The sequence below is a fragment of the Chionomys nivalis genome, chromosome 10, assembly GCF_950005125.1.
Source record: "Chionomys nivalis chromosome 10, mChiNiv1.1, whole genome shotgun sequence".
Taxonomy (NCBI): domain Eukaryota; kingdom Metazoa; phylum Chordata; class Mammalia; order Rodentia; family Cricetidae; genus Chionomys; species Chionomys nivalis.
Window position 1 is genome coordinate 26,288,887 of NC_080095.1, and position 21,756 is coordinate 26,310,642.

At 36.9% G+C, this 21,756-nt stretch overlaps 1 protein-coding gene and 1 non-coding gene across 2 annotated transcripts in view; both read left to right on the top strand.

Annotated features, from left to right (window-relative positions):
* Positions 1–21,756, top strand: part of Rps6ka5 (ribosomal protein S6 kinase A5) — a 177,422-nt gene that overhangs the window by 64,090 nt on the left and 91,576 nt on the right. The window contains exon 3 of the mRNA XM_057782455.1: positions 13,029–13,247. Coding sequence (XP_057638438.1) covers positions 13,029–13,247 — 219 coding nt within the window. The remainder of the gene's footprint in view (positions 1–13,028; positions 13,248–21,756) is intronic.
* On the top strand, positions 18,150–18,256 carry LOC130883264 (U6 spliceosomal RNA). Its single transcript, XR_009057949.1, has one exon. It is a non-coding gene; the product is annotated as a U6 spliceosomal RNA (small nuclear RNA).

Consider the following 21,756-nt stretch of genomic DNA (forward strand, 5'->3'; position numbering starts at 1 on the left):
CAGGACAAACTAGCTCCAAGGCTGGCTGCATTGGTGTCTTAATCCCTCCACTTGAGCCTGGCTATAGAAGATGGCCAGTTCAGGTTTGATGTTTCCATTACTAGGGGTCTTTGCTAGGGTTACTATCATAGATTCCATGGAGTTTCTATCGTGTTGGATTTCCACCTCGCCCCCAAAATGCCCCCCACTTCCAGGTATTTCTCCCAATATTCCTCAATCCTGTTCAGTTGATCCCTCCTGTTCCCAACTCAACCCAGCCTCAGTCCACCAACAAAATATATTTTATTTTTCCCTCCCAGGGAGATCCTTGTATTCCTCTTAAGTCCTCCTTGTTATTTAGCCTCTCTGGAACTGTAGACTGTAGCATGACTATCTTTTTCTTTACAGCTAATATCCACTTAGAAGTGAGTACATACCATGTTTATCTTTCTGGGTCTGGGTTACCTCACTCTGAAAGATTTTTGTTTCAAGTTCCAAACATTTACCTTCAAATTTCATGATGTCATTGTTTTCAACAGCTGAGTAATATTCCATTATGTAAATGTATCATATTTTCTTTCTCCATTTCTAGATTGTTTCCAGTTTCTGACTATTATGAATACAGCTGCTATGAACATAGTTGAGCAAGTGTCCTTGTAGTAGGATGGCACACCCTTTAGATATATGCCTAGGAGTGAGATAGCTGGGTCTTAAGGTCTACGAAGTTCCTATTTTCTGAGAAATTGCAATATTGATTTCCAAATTGACTGTATAAATTTGCACTTGCACCAACAGTGAAAGAGTGTTCCCCTTGCTCCATATTTCTCACCAGCATGAACTGTCAAATTGTGGTTTTGATCTTAGCCATTCTGACAGGTATAAGATGGAATCTCAAAGTCATTTTGATTTGCATTTATTTGATGGCTAAGGATGTTGAACATTTCTTTAAGTGTTTCTTGGCCATTTGTGATTCCTATTGAGAATTCTGTGTTTAGATCTGTACCCCATTTTTAAGTGGGATTATTTAAATTTGTTGATGTCGAGTTTCATGAGGTTTTATATATATATATAATATATATGCTATATTATATATATATATATATATAATATTAGCCCTCTGTCAGATGTGTGTTTTGTCTTATTGACAGTGTGCTTTGTCTTACAGAAGCTTTTCGGTTTCATAAAGTCTGATTTATTAATTATTGATCTTAGTGCCTGTGCTATTGATGTTCTGTTCAAGAAGCTATCTCCTATGCCATTCTATTGAAGGCTATTCCTCACTTTCTTTCTATTAGGTTCAGTATATCTGGTTTTATGTTGAGGTCTTTGATGCCTTGGACTTGAGTTCAAGGTGATAGATATGTATCTATTTGCATTTTCCTGCAAGCCAATATCCAGTTAGCCCAGAACCATTTGTTGAAGATGCTTCCTTTTTTTCCATATTTCTGGCTTTTTTTTTAAATCAAAAATCAAGGATCCATACATAGGTGTGTGTATTTATATCTGTGTCTTCCAGTTGATTCCATTAATTAGCATGTCTCTTTTTATGTCAGTACCATAGAGTTTTTATTACTACAGCTTTGTAGTACAGCTTGAAATCAATGATGGTGATACCTCCAGAAATTCTTTTATTGTATAGGATTGTTTTTTAGCTATTCTGGGCTTTTTGTTTATCCATATGAAGTTGAGTATTGTTCTTTCAAGATCTTTAAAAAATTGTGTTGGAATTTTGATGGGGATTTTAGCATTGAATTTTTATGATATGTGAGTTCTAGAGCTATTTGCTAATGAAAAATTAGTAAGTAAAGTTATACCTCATCTGGAATTTTGTTTATTCATTGAGTAGTGGAAAGTCTATGAAATAATCATATAATTAAATGTAAAGATACATTTATGATCTTTTCATGAAAGGAATGCATTGGGTTATGAGAGTGTAAAATAAAAAGAGGTATGCTCTTCTAAGAAGTCAAAAGGATGACTGAACCAAGGTCTGCAGAAATAAGACAAGCGTCAAGGAAGGTGGCAAGCAAGAGGATAAGCCTTTTGCTGATTGGGGTGCTGGTAATTTTTTTTTTTTAATTTTTTTTTTTTTTTCGAGACAGGGTTTCTCCGTAGCTTTTTTGGTTCCTGTCCTGGAATTAGCTCTTGTAGACCAGGCTGGCCTTGAACTCACAGAGATCCGCCTGTCTCTGCCTCCCGAGTGCTGGGATTAAAGGCGTGCGCCACCACCGCCCGGCTGGGTGCTGGTAATCTTATGGGGATCCTGAGAAAACTTAGAATTATGAGGGAAAAGCTAAATATTTATGATAAAAAGGAGTGGTTTATTAAATCTACTTTCATATAAAAACTGTTAATCTCAAAATACTTTATATTGGTATGAATTTTGGTTTATTGATACAGCTACTAATAAAGTACAGATACATAATAATAGTTATTTGATAACTTTAACATTGTAAAATTACATATAACAAAACTTCTGAGGTTCTGTTAAAGATGCTTGTAACTGGAGGTTTCTCTTTTGCCTGCCAGTTCCTGTATAACCACTTTGAGACTTAATATTAATTACAAACTATTTTGCCTATTAGCTCAGGCTTATTATTAACTAGCTCTTACAACTTCAATTAAGTCAATTCTGTTATTCTGTATTTACCATGAGACTCAATGGTTTGTTACCTCAAATCTTTCTTCTTCTGCGGTTGCTGGTATCTCCCTGACTCCACCTTCTTTTTCCATGTATCTTTGCTTGGATTCCCCATCTGGCTCTGTTCTGTCTGACTATTGGCCAAATCAGCTTCTTTATTAACCAATGCTAATAAAACATTCACAGTATACAGAAGGGCATGCCACGTTCTCTTCCCTTTTCTGTCTAGTTAAAAAAGGTTTTAATTTTAACATTGTAAAATTATGTATAACAAAACAGGTATCAAGCTAGAATTAAAGTTATAATATTTAGTCTGTTTATCTTTGGCAAAATTAAAGAAAATATTATCTATCTTATCTTTGTGAGTCTAAAGTTTCATGTCTAATTTATCTTTTATTATAGCTAAGGAAAGCTATAATTATAACTGTCTAGTCTTTAACTCCATCAATGATCCCAGAAGGATATAATATTACCTAAGTAACCAGGAAGTGCATTGTAAGCACCTTCCAAAACTCTAGGAATGACAGAGATATCTGGCTGCCTAGATAGTTACTCAGAGTTTTTCTTTTTTTTATTGTTTTTTTTTTTGATATTTTTTTTATTGAAAAAATTTTCGCCTCCTCCCCACCTCCCATTTCCCTCCCCCCACTCCTCTTCCCCTCCCTCTCCAGCCTGAAGAGCAGTCAGGGTTCCCTGCCCTGTGGGAAGTCCAAGGTCCTCCACACTCCATCCAGGTCTAGGAAGGTGAGCATCAAACAGGCTAGGCTACCACAAAGCCAGTACATGCAGTAGGATCAAAACCTACTGACTGGGAGAAGATCTTCACCAACCCCACAACAGACAAAGGTCTGATCTTCAAAATATATAAAGAACTCAATAAACTAGACTTTAAAATGCTAATTAACACAATTAAAAAATGAGGCACTGAACTGAACAGAGAATTCTCAACAGAAGAAGTTCAAATGGCCAAAAGACACTTAAGGTCATGCTCAACCTCTTTAGTGATCAGGGAAATGCAAATCAAAACAACTTTGAGATACCATCTTACACCTGTCAGAATGGCTAAAATAAAAAACACCAATGATAGACTTTGCTGGAGAGGTTGTGGAGTAAGGGGTACACTCATCCATTGCTGGTGGGAATGCAAACTTGTGCAACCACTTTGGCAATCAGTGTGGCGGTTTCTCAGGAAATTCGGGATCAACCTACCCTAGGACCCAGCAATACCACTCTTGGGAATATACCCAAGAGATGCCCTATCATATTACAAAAGCATTTGTTCAACTATGTTCATAGCAGCATTATTTGTAATAGCCAAAACCTGGAAACAACCTAGATGCCCTTCAATGGAAGAATGGATGAAGAAAAGTGTGGAATATATACATATTAGAGCACTACTCAGAGTTTTTCTATAATGTTGGGTATCCATCTTCAGCCTACAGGCCCTTAGCATTTGTCAGACCTTTTTTAATGAAGCAGGAAATTTGAAAGACTGTCTTGTCTATATTGGCACTTTGTCAGTCACTTTCCTCTCTGAAGAATGCTTGAAAGTTTTTGTGAAGCAAGAATGCTGAATGATCATTCTACCTTGTTTTGACAAAGTTTAGAGGTCATTTTCCTGTGGGTCCCGAATGTCCAGTTTATATAGCATACAAATAAGCAGTTTCAGGCAAGAACAGTTTGTTGCCCAAATGGCTAGCCTTGCCACATTGAAAGCAAACTCGATAAGGTGCTTCTTTGGTGTCCATGAGGTAATTGGTGCTGCCAGGAGCAGATGTGTCTTACTCCTGAGAAAAGTCTAAGTTCTTAAAACATTTTAAATGCCATTTTCTGTAGGTCCTTGAAGTGTTTGAAGATTACCTATACATCTGAACTATATCTGCATTTCTAGAAAACCTAACATGACTATAAGTTTGACTATTATAGATGACTATTGATTTGTGTTTTTTAACTATACATTTTTTAATGAGCTTCATAAGCATAATACCTTAAACAAGAGTAGAAATATACATATCGTATAATAAAGTTTACCTTAAATTTGTATCAATAAACCAAAATTCATACCAATATAAAGTATTTTGAGATTAACAGTTTTTATATGAAAGTAGATTTAATAAACTACTCCTTTTTATCATAAATATTTAGCTTTTCCCTCGTTGTTTCTATAACATATTCCCTTTTCTTGTTTAGAAAGAGATTGACTATGACAATTAAGCATTTATAACCCACCCCTCTTAAATGAAAATAAAGATTGATAAGTAATATTTTGGGAATTTGGGCATAGTTTTTTATACTACTTTATGCTGATTAGGGGTGCTGGTAATCTTATGGGGATCCTGAGAAAACTTAGAATTATGATCAAGTCCTAACTGGGGTATTTTGTGTGGTTGGTCCATCTCAGCCAGTAGCCTGGAAGCTGTTCTGGATGTTGGATCACCTGAGCCATCACTGCTATCAAAGGCCTCTCAGGGGTTCTTGCTTGATTCAACCATATTAACTTGAAAGGAATCCACAACTTCCCATCTCCTGTGGAAACAAAAGCAGAACCTCTTTTCCAAAGCAATATGTTTGTTTGTTTTTAAATACAAAATGGACCAAAGCCAAGACTTTGACTGTTGACTCTGCCCCATTCAGCTTTCCAACATGGCAGAGGTACATTCACTGCCAGGTCTGGGAGCCGTGTTCACCATCCCAACTGTAGGGATGCAGTGGGTCCATGCCGCCATCAGGCAGTTTGTAACATGATACCCACAAACCCCAAGTGCTCCATAGCAGGACCTCTTGTCAGTGTTGCCAGCACGGGACAGGAAGCCATCTCTTAAAAGAGCTACCCTCTGTTCAGTGCCAGCAAACAGAGACTATCTGAACAAATGTGGCTACCAAAAAGCCATTTTTGACTCTGTTTTTGTGTGTCTAGAATCCTTTTTTTTTTTTTAAAAGCATTTTATACTTTATGTGGATGTCCATGCCTCAAGTTGGCATCATTTGTAACTGGAGTTTCTCTCCTGCCTGCCAATTCCTGAATAACCACTCTGAGGCTTAAAATTAATTACAGACTGTTTGGCCAATTAACTCAGGCTTATTATAACTTAAATTAACCCATTTTTATTATTCCAGTTTTACCATGAGGCTCGTGGCTTGTTATCCACACCTTGCTTCTCCTGTGGCTACTGTCACCTCTCAAACTCCACCTTCTTTTCCCTGTATCTTTGCTTGGATTCTCCCACCTAGCTCTATTCTGCCTGGATATGGGACAAATAAGTTTTTTTTTAATTAACTAATGGTAATAAAACATTCACAGCATCTCACATCAGATGCTCTGGATTTTAAGGACAATGAGGAATGGAGTGTTTGAATACAAAGGGTTTTTTTTTAAGTTAGATGACAGCACAAAATATGTGTTTATCAGGTTATGGATGAAAGTAAGTCAGGAAACATAACTTGAAAAAATTGATGTGCCTGACCCTGTTTAAAAGATTCTAATAACCAAGGAGAAGGAAGGGATTACATTTCAGCAATAGTGTGATCCTTTAGTCAGTAGGCAATCTCTTGTCTGATGCAGCTGAGACTTTTGGTTAGTCAAAGAAAGCAGGAATCATAAAAGAAGGATAGTTTTTATATATTTATTGGAACACTGTTTTTTTCACTTAAAATGTACCCATAAACATTCGTTGCCAAAGTTTAGCTGTAGGCATGATTTTGAGAACTGCTAAAAGTCACACTTGTAATGCTTCATCTAAAAGTTAAAAGTTACAGTTTTAGATTCTGTGGAGTGAGAACTAGACATATTTGAAGTATGAGGAATCTTGAATTTAGTTTTTTCTTGGCCTTTCGCACATCTAATATTTTAGAAGTTTCTTTTTTAATGTATTTCTTTAATCTGTTCGGAACAATCAGCCTCATTTTTCTCACATTCAATTTCTGTGATTTATGTAATATTTAATGATAGTGTACTACAGAACAGCATATACAAAAACTATAAATCTTTAGGGCAGCAGGTATCCATGACAGTGGGAAACATGAGTGAAGCATCTAGGAAGCATAAGCACAAGTGTTGATCATGCGGGCCCACTTAGAAAAAGAAAGCCAGGCTTGGGAATTCTTAGTGAAAGTCACTCGGAATTTCTGTTTTTTTTTGTTTTTTTTTTTTGTTTTTTTTTTAAAAAAAACAGTAGTTTGTTTTGCTCTTAAATAATAAGAGGTTTGTATAATGTAGAGTTTTAAAGAGCATTAGAAAAATTTTGAGTGACAGGAACAGGGGTCTCAGGGTGGTTGTAGCATTGGAATCCCAGTGAGAATAGCATGCTCAGGTTCAGCAACATAAGAAAGGACGTAAGCCAGATGCTTTCTGACCCTTGACCTTTAACCAAAATAATGCTTGTGAACAAAAATGTTTATGTCTTTAATTACATTTGATTATTTCATTATTATTTAACGATTAAAATATCTCCAAGAACATATAAAGGAAGCAGTTGTTTATTTGACTTACAGTTTCAGAAGTTTTTTTGGTTTTGTTGATTCTCTAATACTCGGCTTCATTGCTTTTTGGGGGGACTGTGAGGGCAGTAATACATCATGTTTGAGGGAGCAGATGACAGAGGCCATTTAGCTCATAGCAGACTTGAAGCAAGGAATGAGGAATGAACAGGGGCCTAGTAGAACCTCCAAACCTCTTCAGCTATTCCTTGCCTCCTAAAGTTTCTACCACAAGTAGAGCCATCAGTTGCTCACATGAACCTATGTAGGGCATTTTATATTTAAACTATAATGCTTTGAGAATTGATACATCTATAGGTGCATTATAAGAATATTTTTAAACAAATTTAATTGTAATTTAAAATTAAAGACTAATTGAACATTTATTTGTCTATTTTACATTTATGTATGTATGAGTATGTGTGGTGTGTGCCCCTGTGTGTCTTGGTGCATGTACCCTTCCCTTGTGTGCTTGCAGAAACTACAGGAGAATGTTGAGTATCTTGCTCTATCCCTTTCTGCTTTATTCCTTGGAGATAAGGCCTTTCAGTGAACCTGCATTACAGAAGACAACAGTCTCTGGTGGTTCTTCTGTTTCTTCTTCTCACAGGACCTGGCCATAAGTTCTGGGGGTTTGAACTCAGGTCCTCATGCTTGTGCAACAAATGCTCTTACCTGCTGAGACAATTCACCAGACCCTACTTGAACACTTTAATATATTCAAATTTTATAAATTAAATTGTAATATAATCAAAAATTTAAAATTTCCCAATGCTTCAAATACATTTTGAATGTGTTTTCTTTCTTGGTGTATGATTTGAGTGATAAAATTTTCCCATGGTCTTAGGCATTTAAATATGCAGTCCCTAGTTGGTGATACTATTTGACTTGATTTAATAGTTGTGCTTTTCTGGAGGAAGTGTGTCACTGGTGGAAGGCTCTGAGAGTTTAAGAACTGTACCGTTTCTAGTTCACTCTGCCTCTTGTTTACAGTTCAAGAAGTGAGCCTTCAGCTTCTGCTTAAACTGCAGAACTCATACCTTCTGTTTGTTGCTGTCATATTTTCCCATCATGGCAGACTCAGCCCTTTAGAACTGTAAGCCAAATAAACTCTTTTATAATTTGTTTTGATCATGATATTTTATCACAATAATAGAAAAGTCATTTGTTATTTTTGTTCAAACTAAAATGTGGGTTATAAGATGTGATGTTGCCATTCCATAAGCTCCAGTCCCAGCTACCTCATGGTTTTGTTGTCATGTCTTCATCATCACAAGAAACTGTGCACTCAATTTGTGAGCCAGCCACAGTGAGCACCTACTGGAGGTGCTTTTGTTGGGCTTTTTTTTTTCACAACAGCAAGGAAAGTAGCAAATGCATGTGACAATGATGATGATTTCATGTTTTTTGACCAGTATACATTGTCATATTTTGCTAGTTTGTGCTTGTCTTCATAAGAGACAGCTCGAAAAAAAGATACAGGAAAGGGATCAATGAAACAGTATTTACAAAGAACAGAATACATCAGTGAACATTTCTAATGGTTAGGTTTCAAGATCCTATTACTTTAAGTTTGGCTTAAAGAGTAAGGAGATTGAATGCTTTCAAATGTTTTGAAAAGCTATCTTAAAAAAGAGTAACATTCTTTTTAATATGCTTTGGAATAATACTCTTGTACACTCTATAGATTTGTCACTTATATTAGTTTAATAAAATGCTGATTGGCCAGTAGCAAGGCAGGAAGTATAGGCGGGACAACCAGACTAAGAGAATTCTGGGAAGAGGAAAAGCAGGGAGTCAGTCACCAGCCAAACAAAGAGGAAGCAAGGTGAGAATGCTTTACTGATTAAAAAGTACTAAACCACGTGGCTAAACATAGATAAGAATTATGGGTTAATTTAAGTTGTAAGAGCTAGTTAATAATAAGCCTGAGCAATAGGCCAAACAGTTTATAATTAACATAAACCTTTGTGTGTTTCTTTGGGACTGAATGGCTGTGGGACCAGGTGGGACAGAAAATTCCCTTTACAAATGGCACCTACACATTTGGCAAGAACTTACATATAATGCCTGAGGAAGCTTTAAAAATAAAAAGGATTCTAGACAGATAGGAATAAAATCAAATACAGCTTCTTGGTAACTGTCTTTATTCCAGCTGTTTGCTGGTGGGAAGCAGAGGTGCAGCTCCTTTAAGAAAGGCTTCCTGACTCAGCATTAGCAGCGAAAACCACATGGTGGCTCTTTTAAGAGGACCTACCACCAAACACTTAAATGGTGTTTATGAGCAGTCAGCAGCATGCTTCTTTGTGGTGGCATGGACCTAGAAACTCCACAGAGTTGTAGCAATAAATGTGGCTCCCACCAATACTTCTGCCATGAAGCTAGACTCTCAGGAAGCCAAGGAATGGGCAGAGCCAGCTGCCAAAGCTGCCACTTTAGTCCTAGCCCATGCTGCTTAGGAGATTTTAGGAGATTAAAGACTCGTGTGGTCAAAGAGAGAGAGAGAGAGAGAGAGAGAGAGAGAGAGAGAGAGAGAGAGAGAGAGAGACACCGTAAAGATAGATTCAGACTAAAAAAAAAAAAAAAGACAAAGAAAAACCTCTAAACAGTTTACAGTGTGTTTAAAAATATGCATAGGCTTGAGAGAGAAAAGGAAAAGGATAGAAAAAGTCTTTAAAAAAAGAAATAGAATAAGAAATAAAAGCCACATAAATATGGAAAATACACAGAGATTCTGGATATTATATGTTAATGTGTTGTTTTTGAATTGTTTGACTGCTGAGAAAGGTGTAAGAGCAACTAAAAAACATTTGATTATAAATGCTGCTGGATCAATCCAACCTATATAGTTTAAAAATGCCTTGACTTCAAAATTTAAGTCAAAAGATATGTTACTTTGGAGAATAGGTTTTACTTTTGATTCCATAGCAAATGAGAGTCTGTGGATTTATTCTGGGTTAAGATAAATAAGGTTTGATTAAGGAAGACCCCTCCTGAAAAATCTCTAGTGGGAATAGATGGCCCAGATGATTCAATGTTTCAGAGCACCTCTGTCGTAGTTTCTGCTGAGTTCTACATCCAGAATAGCCTCAAGACTGCTGGCTGAGATGACCCAGCCTCACAGAATACTCCAGTCAGGACTTGACTATAATCCTAAATTTTCTTTGGGTCCCCATAAGATTATCAGTGCCCCTGGTCAGCAGGACGTAGCCTAGAAAACTCTGCCCACAAATCCAAAAACTGGATTATGGATGTTTGTCTTTGTTTAGATTGTTGGTTACAAGTTGTTAATGGATAGTGGCCAGAAAAGAAAAGTTAAAATTTTTTGATTAGATTCAGAGAGCTTGTTTTTGAAAGGAAAAAAGGGGAAATGCTGCAGAATAATGCTCTTGTACATTGTAAAGATTTGTCACTCACATAGATTTAATAAAATTCTGATTGGCCATTAGTCAGGCAGGAAGTATGCTGCTCCCGATTCATTCTTTAGGTTGATTTGTTAGCTCCTGAAAGTTGTAATTTTCTTTCTTGATTCACTTCAGCCTTTCTGAGAGCACAACCTGTAATTATCACACATACTTAAATATAACAAACTTTTTTCGAAGCTTTTCTGTCTTCCAGGGTATGTTAAACACTATACCATTGGCTTATTATAATCTAGAAGATCCGGTTTCTAGCATTCAGGAGGAATTGGGTTTTTTATTTATTTATTTATTTATTTATTTATTTATTGGTGGAGTGATCCTGGGAGTCACTACTTACATTTGAATCAAGACGGTGCTGCCACTGCTTCCCCCCCTCTTGAAAATGTCATAATTATCTTGGGAACTTCTAAGAAAGAGAAAGGGAGTGAGGGAGCAAGGAAGAAGCCATAGAGTAGAGTCCTTTTTTCTGGGATCCATGATCCAGAATCCTGAGGAGGGAGGACTCCTTTGCCAGTCAGGCAGTAGATGGGTACAGGGCTCGCTTGAAGCACACACTTGTTCATTTATTTATCTTTTCTCTAGATCAAGCCTTCTGGTCAGTTCCTTAGTTTCTCTGAACTCATTTCCTTATCTCTGAAATAGAACTACTGAAAGTACCCACTTCACTGGTGAGGATTAAGTGAAAAGTGAATCTACATGTAGAGGGTGTGTTTAGCTGAGAGCCTGGCATGGGCTATTCCATCTCAAGTGTTGGAATAGTTCCCTCAGGATTAGTCTAATCTAGCATTGGTCTGTGGCATGTCAAGTGTCAGTACTGATCTAGTTTTTCAAGAACAGAACTGAATCACAGAGTGGAGAGCTTTTTCCGTAAAGCTTTCTTACTTTAGTAGATGACTGATAATCGAATTCTGGGTTAAATATAGGGAGCTGTGAGCAAGGTAATAGTAGCTGTGACCTGGATCAAAACTGAGCCCAACTCATAGTGATCTGAGTAAAGCATTTAATTCCTGAAATAGAATTGAGCATTACCATTCCAAGACTCATTTGAATTTCACAGCCCTCTCTTCCCCCTTTTTCCTCCTTTCCTTCTTTCTCCCTCCTCCTCTTTTCCTCCCCCTCCTTTCCTGCCCCCTCCTCCTTCCACCCCCCCCTATCCTCCTTGGGGAAATAAATTCAGGGAAGCTGTTCTTCCCACAAAGCTCTAATTCTTCAACTTGGAGGAGCAGCATCACATACAGGATTGTGCCTCCTACAAACTTCACTTATGAAACATGATGAGAATGAGCCAGGGAGCCATAAATTATTATTGTCTAGAGATTTAAGGGGTTTCTGTCTATATTCTATTTATTTTAATGTTTGTTAACTGTAAAGATCTCTTTTGTTTTATACAATGTCTGTTTATGTTGCTTTGGTTCTAAAAGAATAAATGTAGTGGAATGCTTGAGGTACTTAATTTATTTGTGTGTATTAGATTCTTACTAAGAACTGCGTTGAAGTACTTAATTTATTTGTGTGTATTAGATTCTTACTAAGAACTGCGTTGAAGTACTTAATTTATTTGTGTGTATTAGATTCTTACTAAGAACTGCATTGGAGCACTAGAGAGATGGCTCAGTGTGGTTAAAGTGCTTCTAACACAAGTGTGAGGGCCAGAGTTTGGAGCTCCAGAACCCACATAAATGCTTGGTTGGCTTTGTGACCTGCCTGTAATTCCAGCAAGATTGAAAGGTGGACAGAGGATTCCAAGAGCAAACTGGCTAGCAAAACTAGCGGTATTGGTGAATTCTGAATTTTACTGAGAGACTGCCTAAATGATTAAGGTGGAAGAGCAATCAAAGATGATTCCTGACATCAATTTCTGACCTCCATATGCGTGTGAACAAGCATGTTCACATACACGCAAACAAGCATACACATGAAGATGGAAAAGGAAAAGAAAAACAACTCTTGGAGACTAGAATAATGATAGTCATCTGGAATCCCAGACATTAGGAAACTGAGATTGAAGGGCATAAGGTCAAGGCCAGGCTGGGGTACATACTGAGACCCTGTCTTAAACATAAACAAACAAATAAATCAAAAAGGAAGGAAGGAAGAAAATGAAGAGTGAAATCCAGTAGCAACTATATACTTCAAGGTTTTATCTGATGTTGAAAATGTCTACTTGTTCCTGAATTGGACTGTGGTTAGCTGACCATAGTAACAGTTTCTCAGACCTAAAAATATTGAGAAGAGAATAACATGTAGAGTCAAAGCAGAACTTCATCAGCAGTGGCTAAATATGTAAATACTGGGAGTTAGACCTAGAAATATCTTTGGTAAAAGGCTGAAGAAATTATCAAAGAGCTATTTGAAATAGCACTGAGCATGCTTTTCTCTTGAAAGAGTGTTTGTGTGTGTGTTGGCTGGGTACATTAATTTTATTTTTATAAATTACCACTCTGCCAGTGTAGCATTTTAATTCTTTTTTTTCCCAGCTTATGGAAAATTTTTTTTCTTTTCTTTTTCAGCTTATGGGAAAGTATTTCTAGTTCGCAAAATAAGCGGTCATGATGCTGGAAAGCTGTATGCCATGAAAGTTTTGAAAAAGGCAACAATAGTTCAAAAGGCTAAAACTACAGAGCATACAAGGACAGAACGGCAAGTTCTGGAGCACATTAGACAGTCACCATTTTTGGTGACATTGCACTATGCTTTCCAGACAGAGACTAAACTTCATCTCATCTTAGGTAAGTGTCCATTGTCATACTTTCTATGAGAACATTTTTCTTTAGGTCTTGAGGCAACATAGTATGGACTTAGAAGAAATTGTTTTGTCTCTCATTCATCTCTTTGTGGTGGCATTTCTGTTAGCATCTTGCTTTGGAAGTGAGACCCCTGGCGTAAAGAAATTTGTATACCTCTATTCCATACTCCATTATTATTCAATGTGCATCCAAGAAAATGCAAGGAACTTGATGGCCAAGTGGGCTCTGATTTGTACTTTAGTTTTCAAGAGTATGTAGGTTTGGGCTAATATAGGAGATAGCTATGGAAGCCAATAGTTAGGCCATTCTCTATCTGTCTGTCTGTCTTGTCTCTCTGTTTCTCTCTGTCTGTGTCTCTCTCTGTCTCTCTCTGGATCAGATGTAGCGCTCGCAGTTCCTGCTCCAGTGCCTGCCTGTATACTTTCTATACTCCCTGCCTTGATGATGATGATGATGAACTAAACTTATAAAACTGTATGCAAGCCCCCAATTAAATTCTTCTTTTGTAAGAGTTGCCTTGGTTATGATGTTTCCTCACAGAAATAGAACAGTGAATAATACATTTCCTAACTAATATGTTTTTATTTTACTCAATATTCAGTTGTTTAATTTATCTATAGCTGTCCAACAAACCACCTAGAATGGAGTAGCTAAACAATGACATGTTTTCCTAAGATTTTGGGAAGCTGGGAAGGGCATCTCTCTGTTGTTTTAGGCTGTTCTCATTTACATGCTATGTAGTAGAAGAGCTAGCCTGTTCAGAAGATCCATGGTAGAGTTTCGTATTTGACAATTGGTGCCATTGTTCACTAGGCCAATGTGGCTTCCCAACCTTTAGTACAAGTCAGCTTCTTCGTACTGGCGGCCTGAGAGTAGCATATGAATGTTGCTGAGAGTGGAATGAATGCACAGCTCATCTAGGAACTCAGGTAGTCTTCTGCCAACACATGATCAGGCTAGATTTATATATTGCTGAGGGGGAACTGCAAAAAGTGTGTGGTCATCTGACAAACAAGTCTGTGTTCAGACATGACAAATTACAAAGGGCTTTTCCAGTCCAGAAAAACTTCCTTGCCTATGTCTTTTAGATTATTTTTCCTTCTACTGAATTTCAGTATTTGTGAAGTTAGATAGAAAGGCTAAATAGATTGAAGTTAGACATTTGGGGCTGGACTATATAGTAGGAATGTTTATATTTAAAGCATTAAGAGAAATCTGTTATCTGGTTGTTACTAATTCAGAGTGCTGGAATTGGATTAGTAGATAACTATATGAGTGCTTCATTATAATCTGATATTTTTCCCCTTAAAAGTAAGTTGTTCTGTGTGTTATTTTGAAACTATATGATTAGCGTACTAAAACATCATTAATATAACAAAGTTATGTCAGCTTCATATCAATTCATAAAAATTTTCCTTGGTCTTTTAAATTTCTGCATTGTGTTCTTGTAGTTCCTTATGACCGGATTCTTAAGTTGTTGTGTGTAGTTTTGTCTTATGTTGTTCTTTCAGGATTTAACTTATACATAGGTTGTTTTCAAGTTTCATGGAAAAATCATTTGAGCAGAATCTATATTTTAACCATCTGTGATTGTGTCAAATGTTCTTCCATTGCATGCTTTTGTGTATTTCTTTACAGAGTGCATTAGCAAATTTCTGGATTTTTGTACATCTTTTAAATGAGGAGGAGTGTGTCATTGTAGGATAAACGTTTTAAAATTTTTCTCTCCTAAAAAAAAAAAAAAAAATTCTCTCCTGAGGCTGGCATTTTTTTATATTCTTGAAGAGCCACATGATATGTTCTCAGTTTGTATAGTTCTGAGAATTGCTTATTTGTACTCTTTGCTCATTTTTTTCTTAGTTTCTAGGATCTCTTAGAAAGATTATCCATTTGTGACAAATATTTCCACATTTTTCATTTTTTAACTCTGTTTACAATACTTTTATTAAACAAATTTTATATATAGTAGAATTTATTTTTAAAATTATCCTTATGGCCCTCAATTTTGAGTCATAATTGAAAGACTTTCTGTTCTCTTAACTATATAAAGGAATTTACTGGTTTCTTTTTTCTTTAGTATTTATATGGTTCTTGTTTTTGTGTGGAGAACTTTGATCCAAGTAGAGTTTTTGTTTGAGTAGGACAAGAAGTAAAGATCTAGCTTTTTAGATGGCCACTCAGTTTTTCTGCGTTACTAAGAGAAAAGCTCATTCTTTTCCCTGACTTGTGCTGCAACCTTTTTCATCCATGACTGTCTCATATGTGTTTGGATATGTTTCTTAACCTTCTCTCCTGTTTGGCTTATTGAATAATGCCAGAGCACCATACTGGAATTCCTTTAGCAGTACAATGTATTCTAGTATTCAGTAATGTCAGTTCTCCAATAACCCTTGCTTTTTATTGCTGATATTTAGAACTTCATGGAAGGCTATTTCCTGTCATTTTCAACATGAGCTTTATAGTAAAATTGTTTTGTTCTAGGCGAAGAAAATCTTGTTAGTGGGTTTTATTGTCATTTCTTTAAATTAAAAAATTAACTTTGAACACACTGACATTTTAGTGACACTGGTTAGTCCTGTTCAAGAAGATGGACTGTCCTTGCCTGTAGGAATCTGCATCTAAGATCTTCAAGAGTGGTTAAACATTTTCTTTCTACTTGTGTGTCTTGGATTAATATTGAACTTGCCATCATTGCTATCGTAAACAGCACCTGCTGTATCTTATAGCTGAAGGACTCTACTTTTTTACAGTAATTTTATACCTTGAGATCTTACTGCCTTGTTCTTTCTCAGCCTGCCCTAAGACATGTTGGTGTCTGTGACTTTTCTGTCTCTCTTCTTTTCCTGAAAATTTAACTCAAGGAGATTTATAGCCATCCCTGCTGTTTTTCAGGATGTTTTGGAGATTCAAATCTAGACTAACATCAAATCATGGCTCACTGCAGAGTGCTTGACATGGCTTACTCCAAGGGGATAAAATTTGCTTGGTTGGGACAGATTTCTCCAAATAAGATCATTATAATGATAGTATCTTACCAGATGCTATCTGTGACATTTGTATTTAGTTATGGAATAGACTAGCATTTCTAACAGAATTGAGTGTGTATGATTGCTTCCCACAATAAGCTTTAATTATAATTATCTCTCATTTGTTTATATTCTATCTGCCATTCTCTAAATCAGTAGGCAGTACTTTTTCTGACCAGTAAAGGGCCAGATGGTAACTATTTTAAGCTTTGCAGGCTTTTCGGTCTCTTTGACCATAGATTGTAGTAAACAAATAGGCATAGTACAGTCCCAATAAAAATTTTACTTATAGGATTGGTAGTGAACTAGATTTGCCCTCTGAGTTATTATTTGATAGCCCTTGCTCTAAATCCATCTCTTGAAAGTGTGTGTGTGTGTGTGTGTGTGTGTGTGTGTGTGTGTACATGTACATACTTGAACACACGTGTGGGAGCCAGAGGTTGTTGACATTAGGTATTGTTCATAATCTATCTCCACTTTATATTTTGAGACAGGGTCTTTCACTGAACCTGGATCTATTTCATCAATTAGGCAAGATTAGGGATTCAAAAGGCCCCATAGGGATTCTTTTGTCTTGGCCTCCCCAGCTCTAGGATTACAGGTATGTGCCTCCATATCTAGCTTTTTATGTGAGTTCTGGGGATTAAACTCAAGTCTTCCCATAATAGCAAGTCATCTCTCTAACCACATTAAATCACATTTGTGCTTAAAATGTTACTCTATAACATTAATGGCTCTTTAGCTCATTTATCTTAACTGTATCACACACACACACACACACACACACAAACACACATATGGTGGAGTTTTCCCCTTTGTATTTCTTGCAGCTTTTCCAAATCTTACAACATAGACAGCTTACTCCTTTATAACTTTTTCTCTACCTATGTTGATACAAGAAATATAAAAACATTTTCATCTATTCTCTCTTTTAGAGCTCATTATTTCAACAGAAGTTGGAATTTTATGTGGGAAATAATCTGAACAAAACAGTTTCTCTTTTAGTAGTGTCTGAAAAGTCAGCTGATCTTTGGCTTTAATAATCAGTCAGATTAATCATCAGGACTCATCATACATTAAAGAAGCAAATTACAAGTGTATTTACAAGGGTGATGCCTAGGAACATTCTTAATAAATGCTACATCAGTCTTGTAGACAGTTCTTTCCTCATGTGTTATCATTTCAGTAGGAGTTGGATGTTTAAGACATTAGAGTTCACTTTTGAGTTTTAGTTTCAGCTCAGAAATTGCAAAGGTGTTGATGATTGATGATGGTAACAATGGTTCATTGTGCATTGTAGTCCTAATGTCACAGAACAGACAGGAACTGCTGCCAGACGTTCCTCCTTTTAAGTTACTACAACTAATTCTCAAGACTGAGAACGCTTTCTGTGGTGACTGTGATGAACTGTAAGGAGACATCATATGAGGGGGCACACGAAACTTGAAACAGGAAGGGTAGTGTGTGTGACTGGAGAGTGAAAGCAGAATAGTCTTTCCTTGAAAGCAGGAGGTTGTTGTTCCTGTCAGCTGTCAAGTAGGCTGTGGAAGCTGAGAACAGGACATCTCTGAAGCAGCTCTCTGGCTCCACCTGTGGTTCTTCCCCTGCAGTGAGGCAATTCTGTAGTTCTCAGCAGAACTTTAAACCCCATTGCATTTCTCCACTTGCTTTTAAGAGCAAATGAATTAGAGAACGGTGGGGAAATTTCTGGGTGCAACATTAAGTGGTGTGTACAAAGGTCATGAAAGCCTGTAAGTGTGCTCCACCAAAAGGAACATGCCTTTTCCCTTTCAACGAGGGAGTTAGCCTCTTTGCTCAAATACAAGGGCTTGCTAGAAATACTAAGAGTGCCAGGAGAGTGCTCGATTTGGCAGCACATACACTAAAATTGGAACACTACTGAGAAGATTAGCATGGCCCCTGCGCAACAACGATAGGCAAATTCTTCAAGTATTCCATATCTTTAAAAAGAGTGCTAGGAGAAAAAATTGTTACAGATACAACTGAATTTGACCTTTTTGTTTTAAAATGTACCAAATTAATAAATAGTTTATGCTTCAAAGACAAAATTTTGATTATGTCATTTTAACCTAAAAAAATACTATGTTTTTTATTTATAGCAAGTAACTTTGTTTGCAGTGGCTGTTCTCTGTTTAATACACACTTGAAAAGTTTGATTTATGTTATCTGTTCTTCAGAATTACCCTGTAGACTATGGTTACTTATTTGTTTTAAGGTTTTTAATTTCACAATTTTCATACTTGTATATAATGAATTTTAATTATTCTCACCTCCGCATATTACCTTCCTTATTCTCCCCAGCTTCTTTCACTGAAACCTTTCTTTTTCCCAATAAGCCTCCTTCCTACTTTTATGTCTTTTAATGTATGTGATGCAATGAATTTAAATGGGGCTTCTGCATGAGCCTGGTTGGAAGGTTATTTACTAGGCAACTTTATATGACCAAAGAGAGTGGTGCTCATTTTCCCAGCCACCATTAACTCAGTAATCCCTCAGGGAGGGGTGTGGCCTCATAAGCTCTTACCCGTATGTGTGATGAAGTTTTGATGGTCCTAATCTTTACAGGTAGCCGTAGCTAAAGTGAGCCCATGAGTACATAGGTCTGTCATGTTCAGAAGACATGGTTTTACATCAGACTTCCCCAATATGGCTTCTTTTTACCCTTTCTTCTATTATGTTCCCTTAATCTTGGGGGTATGTTTGTATGTATGTGTACTTGTCCTTTCAACAACGGAGCACTGCATAGTCACTTTCTCTGCACTTGAACTAAGTGTGAGTCCTAATATTTTAACTGTGTCCACTATAAAAACAAGAGTGCAAAGATAAGTATTTAGAACGCAGTTAGGTACAATGTTTATTTAGCAAAATAGTAATAGTAGGTTCTCCCTTGGACCTGTGGTATCCATACCATGGGTTCATGGCTGGATTTATAGTACTAGTCAAGACTTCATTCTGTGGAGCAGGTCTTAAATCCAACCAGAAGGTCATGGTGTGTTTTCCCCAAAGCATTCAGGCCAATATTACAACAATTGTGCCATATTGATTGTTTATCTTTGGCTAAGACTCTTGATAATTTCTCTTCTATGAACCTTCACAGAATCTCTTCTACCTAAAGCTTCATCATCTTCTTTCTGTCTGTAATGGCTTATCTGACTTCACTGGAAATAAATCAGATCTAGTTGCTACAAACTCAAATTTTCTTCACTTTCCTTCTTTATTTAAGATTATTTGTATCTGGGAACTGCCTCCTAGATTGACAGTGAATAAGGATGCAGATTGGGATGGTTAGTGTTAATTGTCTGCTTGATAGAATCTTTTGGAAGATGGGCCTCCAGACATGCCTGTGGGGAATTATATTGATTATACTGATATGGGAAGACACACCCACTGTGGGTAGCACCATTTCATGGACAGACTCCTAAACTGCACAAATGTAGAAAGTGAGCTGAGCAGCAGCATGTAACCAAGTACTTCAAGTTCCCACACCTTGACTTCCCCACTATAGACTGTACCGTTGAACTATGAGCCAGAATAAATCCTGTCCTCCTAAAGTTGCTTTTGCCGAAGTATTTTTATCATGGCAATAGGAAAAGAAATTAAGATACTGATAATAGCAGGAATTACAACTTTTATAGAACACACTGATGTTGAATATAAATGGCTTCTACCTTTAAGAAAAAGTGATTTTATTTTTAATTATGTGGATTTTAATTATGTGTGGATTTGTGCATGTGGATGCAGTACCCACAAAGTGCAGATGAGGAGTTCAGACCCTTGGGAGCTGGAGTTTTAGGTAGTTGATAACATCCTGATGCCTGAAGTGGGAACTAGAAACTGAACTTGGCTCCTCTGCAAGAATAGTATGTGCTCTTAGCCACTGACCATCATATCAACCCTAGCTTCTGCTTTTTTAAAAAATTAAAACTGGTAGTATTTACCAAATTCAATATGTAAATATATTGTGACGCAGCAATCCATTTTTCGGATTCTGACCTACTGAATAATACCTGCCCAACTGGATAAAATATATCTTGAAGACATTTTTGTCAATATTCTTTTACTCTTAACTATTACAATAATGAGAATGTCAATATAATTGTAGGTTTTCTGTAGGCCAGAAAATCTTAGATTTGTTTTACCAGAATCACAAAGGAGAAAGGTTTGATAGGAATGTGACAAATATTTTTTTTGTTGGTTTTTGTTTTCTGTTTTTTGTTTTTTCCAGATAGGGTTTCTCTGTGGCTTTGGAGCCTGTCCTGGAACTAGCTCTTGTAGACCAGGCTGGCCTCGAACTCACAGAGATCCACCTGCCTCTGCCTCCCGAGTGCTGGGATTAAAGGCGTGCGCCACCACCACCCGGCTTGTGACAAATATTTTTATACTCACTTTTAGATGTTTTACTATTTACTTGCCACTGGGCACCATGCTGGATATTTTTATATATCAGTTCATAAGTCTTTGCCAGCAGCTATGAAAGAATTGGTGTATCATTGTTGTAATAGAGAAAGGTGTCTTGAGCTAACTGGCTGGCATCTGAAGAAATAATGTGGCATCTGTGTGCTCAGCTCCTTTGTTACATTCATGTATCAGAAGAGGCAGCTTTATTTTTATAGCTGACTGTGAAAAACGACCTGTTACTTTCCTTTATCTTTCCCAGTTTACCCTTCTTATTTACTCCTTAATAAGTCTTTTTGTCATATTGTCATGTTTGGGTCACTCCATTTCTTTTACTTTACTTGAAATAGGTGTTATACATATTAATTAGATTTTGATTTTTGTCTGTGACAACTGGGTTTATAAGGAGGACAGTTTTGTTTCAGATCCTACTTCCAGTCTGTTATTTCTAACTCCATTGCATCTCGGCCTGTAGTGAGGCTTAACATCATGGTGGAAGGGCGTGGTAGAAAAGTACTCTTCACTTTTAGTATCCAGGAAGCAGAGAACAGTAACAAGAAGGGGCCACAGCCAAGATACACCTGTCAAAGACATGACCACAGCAATACATTTCATCTAACCAGGCTCCACCTTGTACCACCTTCCCATAGTTTTTTTCAGATTTTGAATTCATCAGTGAATTATTAGACTATTAATAATTAGATTTCTCATGATCTAGTGCACTTTGGAAATGCCTGCATAGACTTACCTAGAGGTATGCTGTAGTGTGTAATCTAGGCATCTCTCAGTCCAATCAAATTGACAATCAAGGTTAACTATGACATACTCAACTCTGTAGTCAGGCTTTCAGGCTAATCTGTCCAGCCTTTCTCCTCTCCCACTCAGTCTCCTCTCTTCTGCTTTGCTACCTGTGATACTGAGCTAAATTATTCCCTGGCTCCTCTGTAAACATACATTTCCTGCTTAAACATTTCTCTATTTGAAAACTATTTCAGCATTTCCTAGCTGGGTGTGCCAGATGCAATACTTGGTTTCCCCAGCTCTCTGCT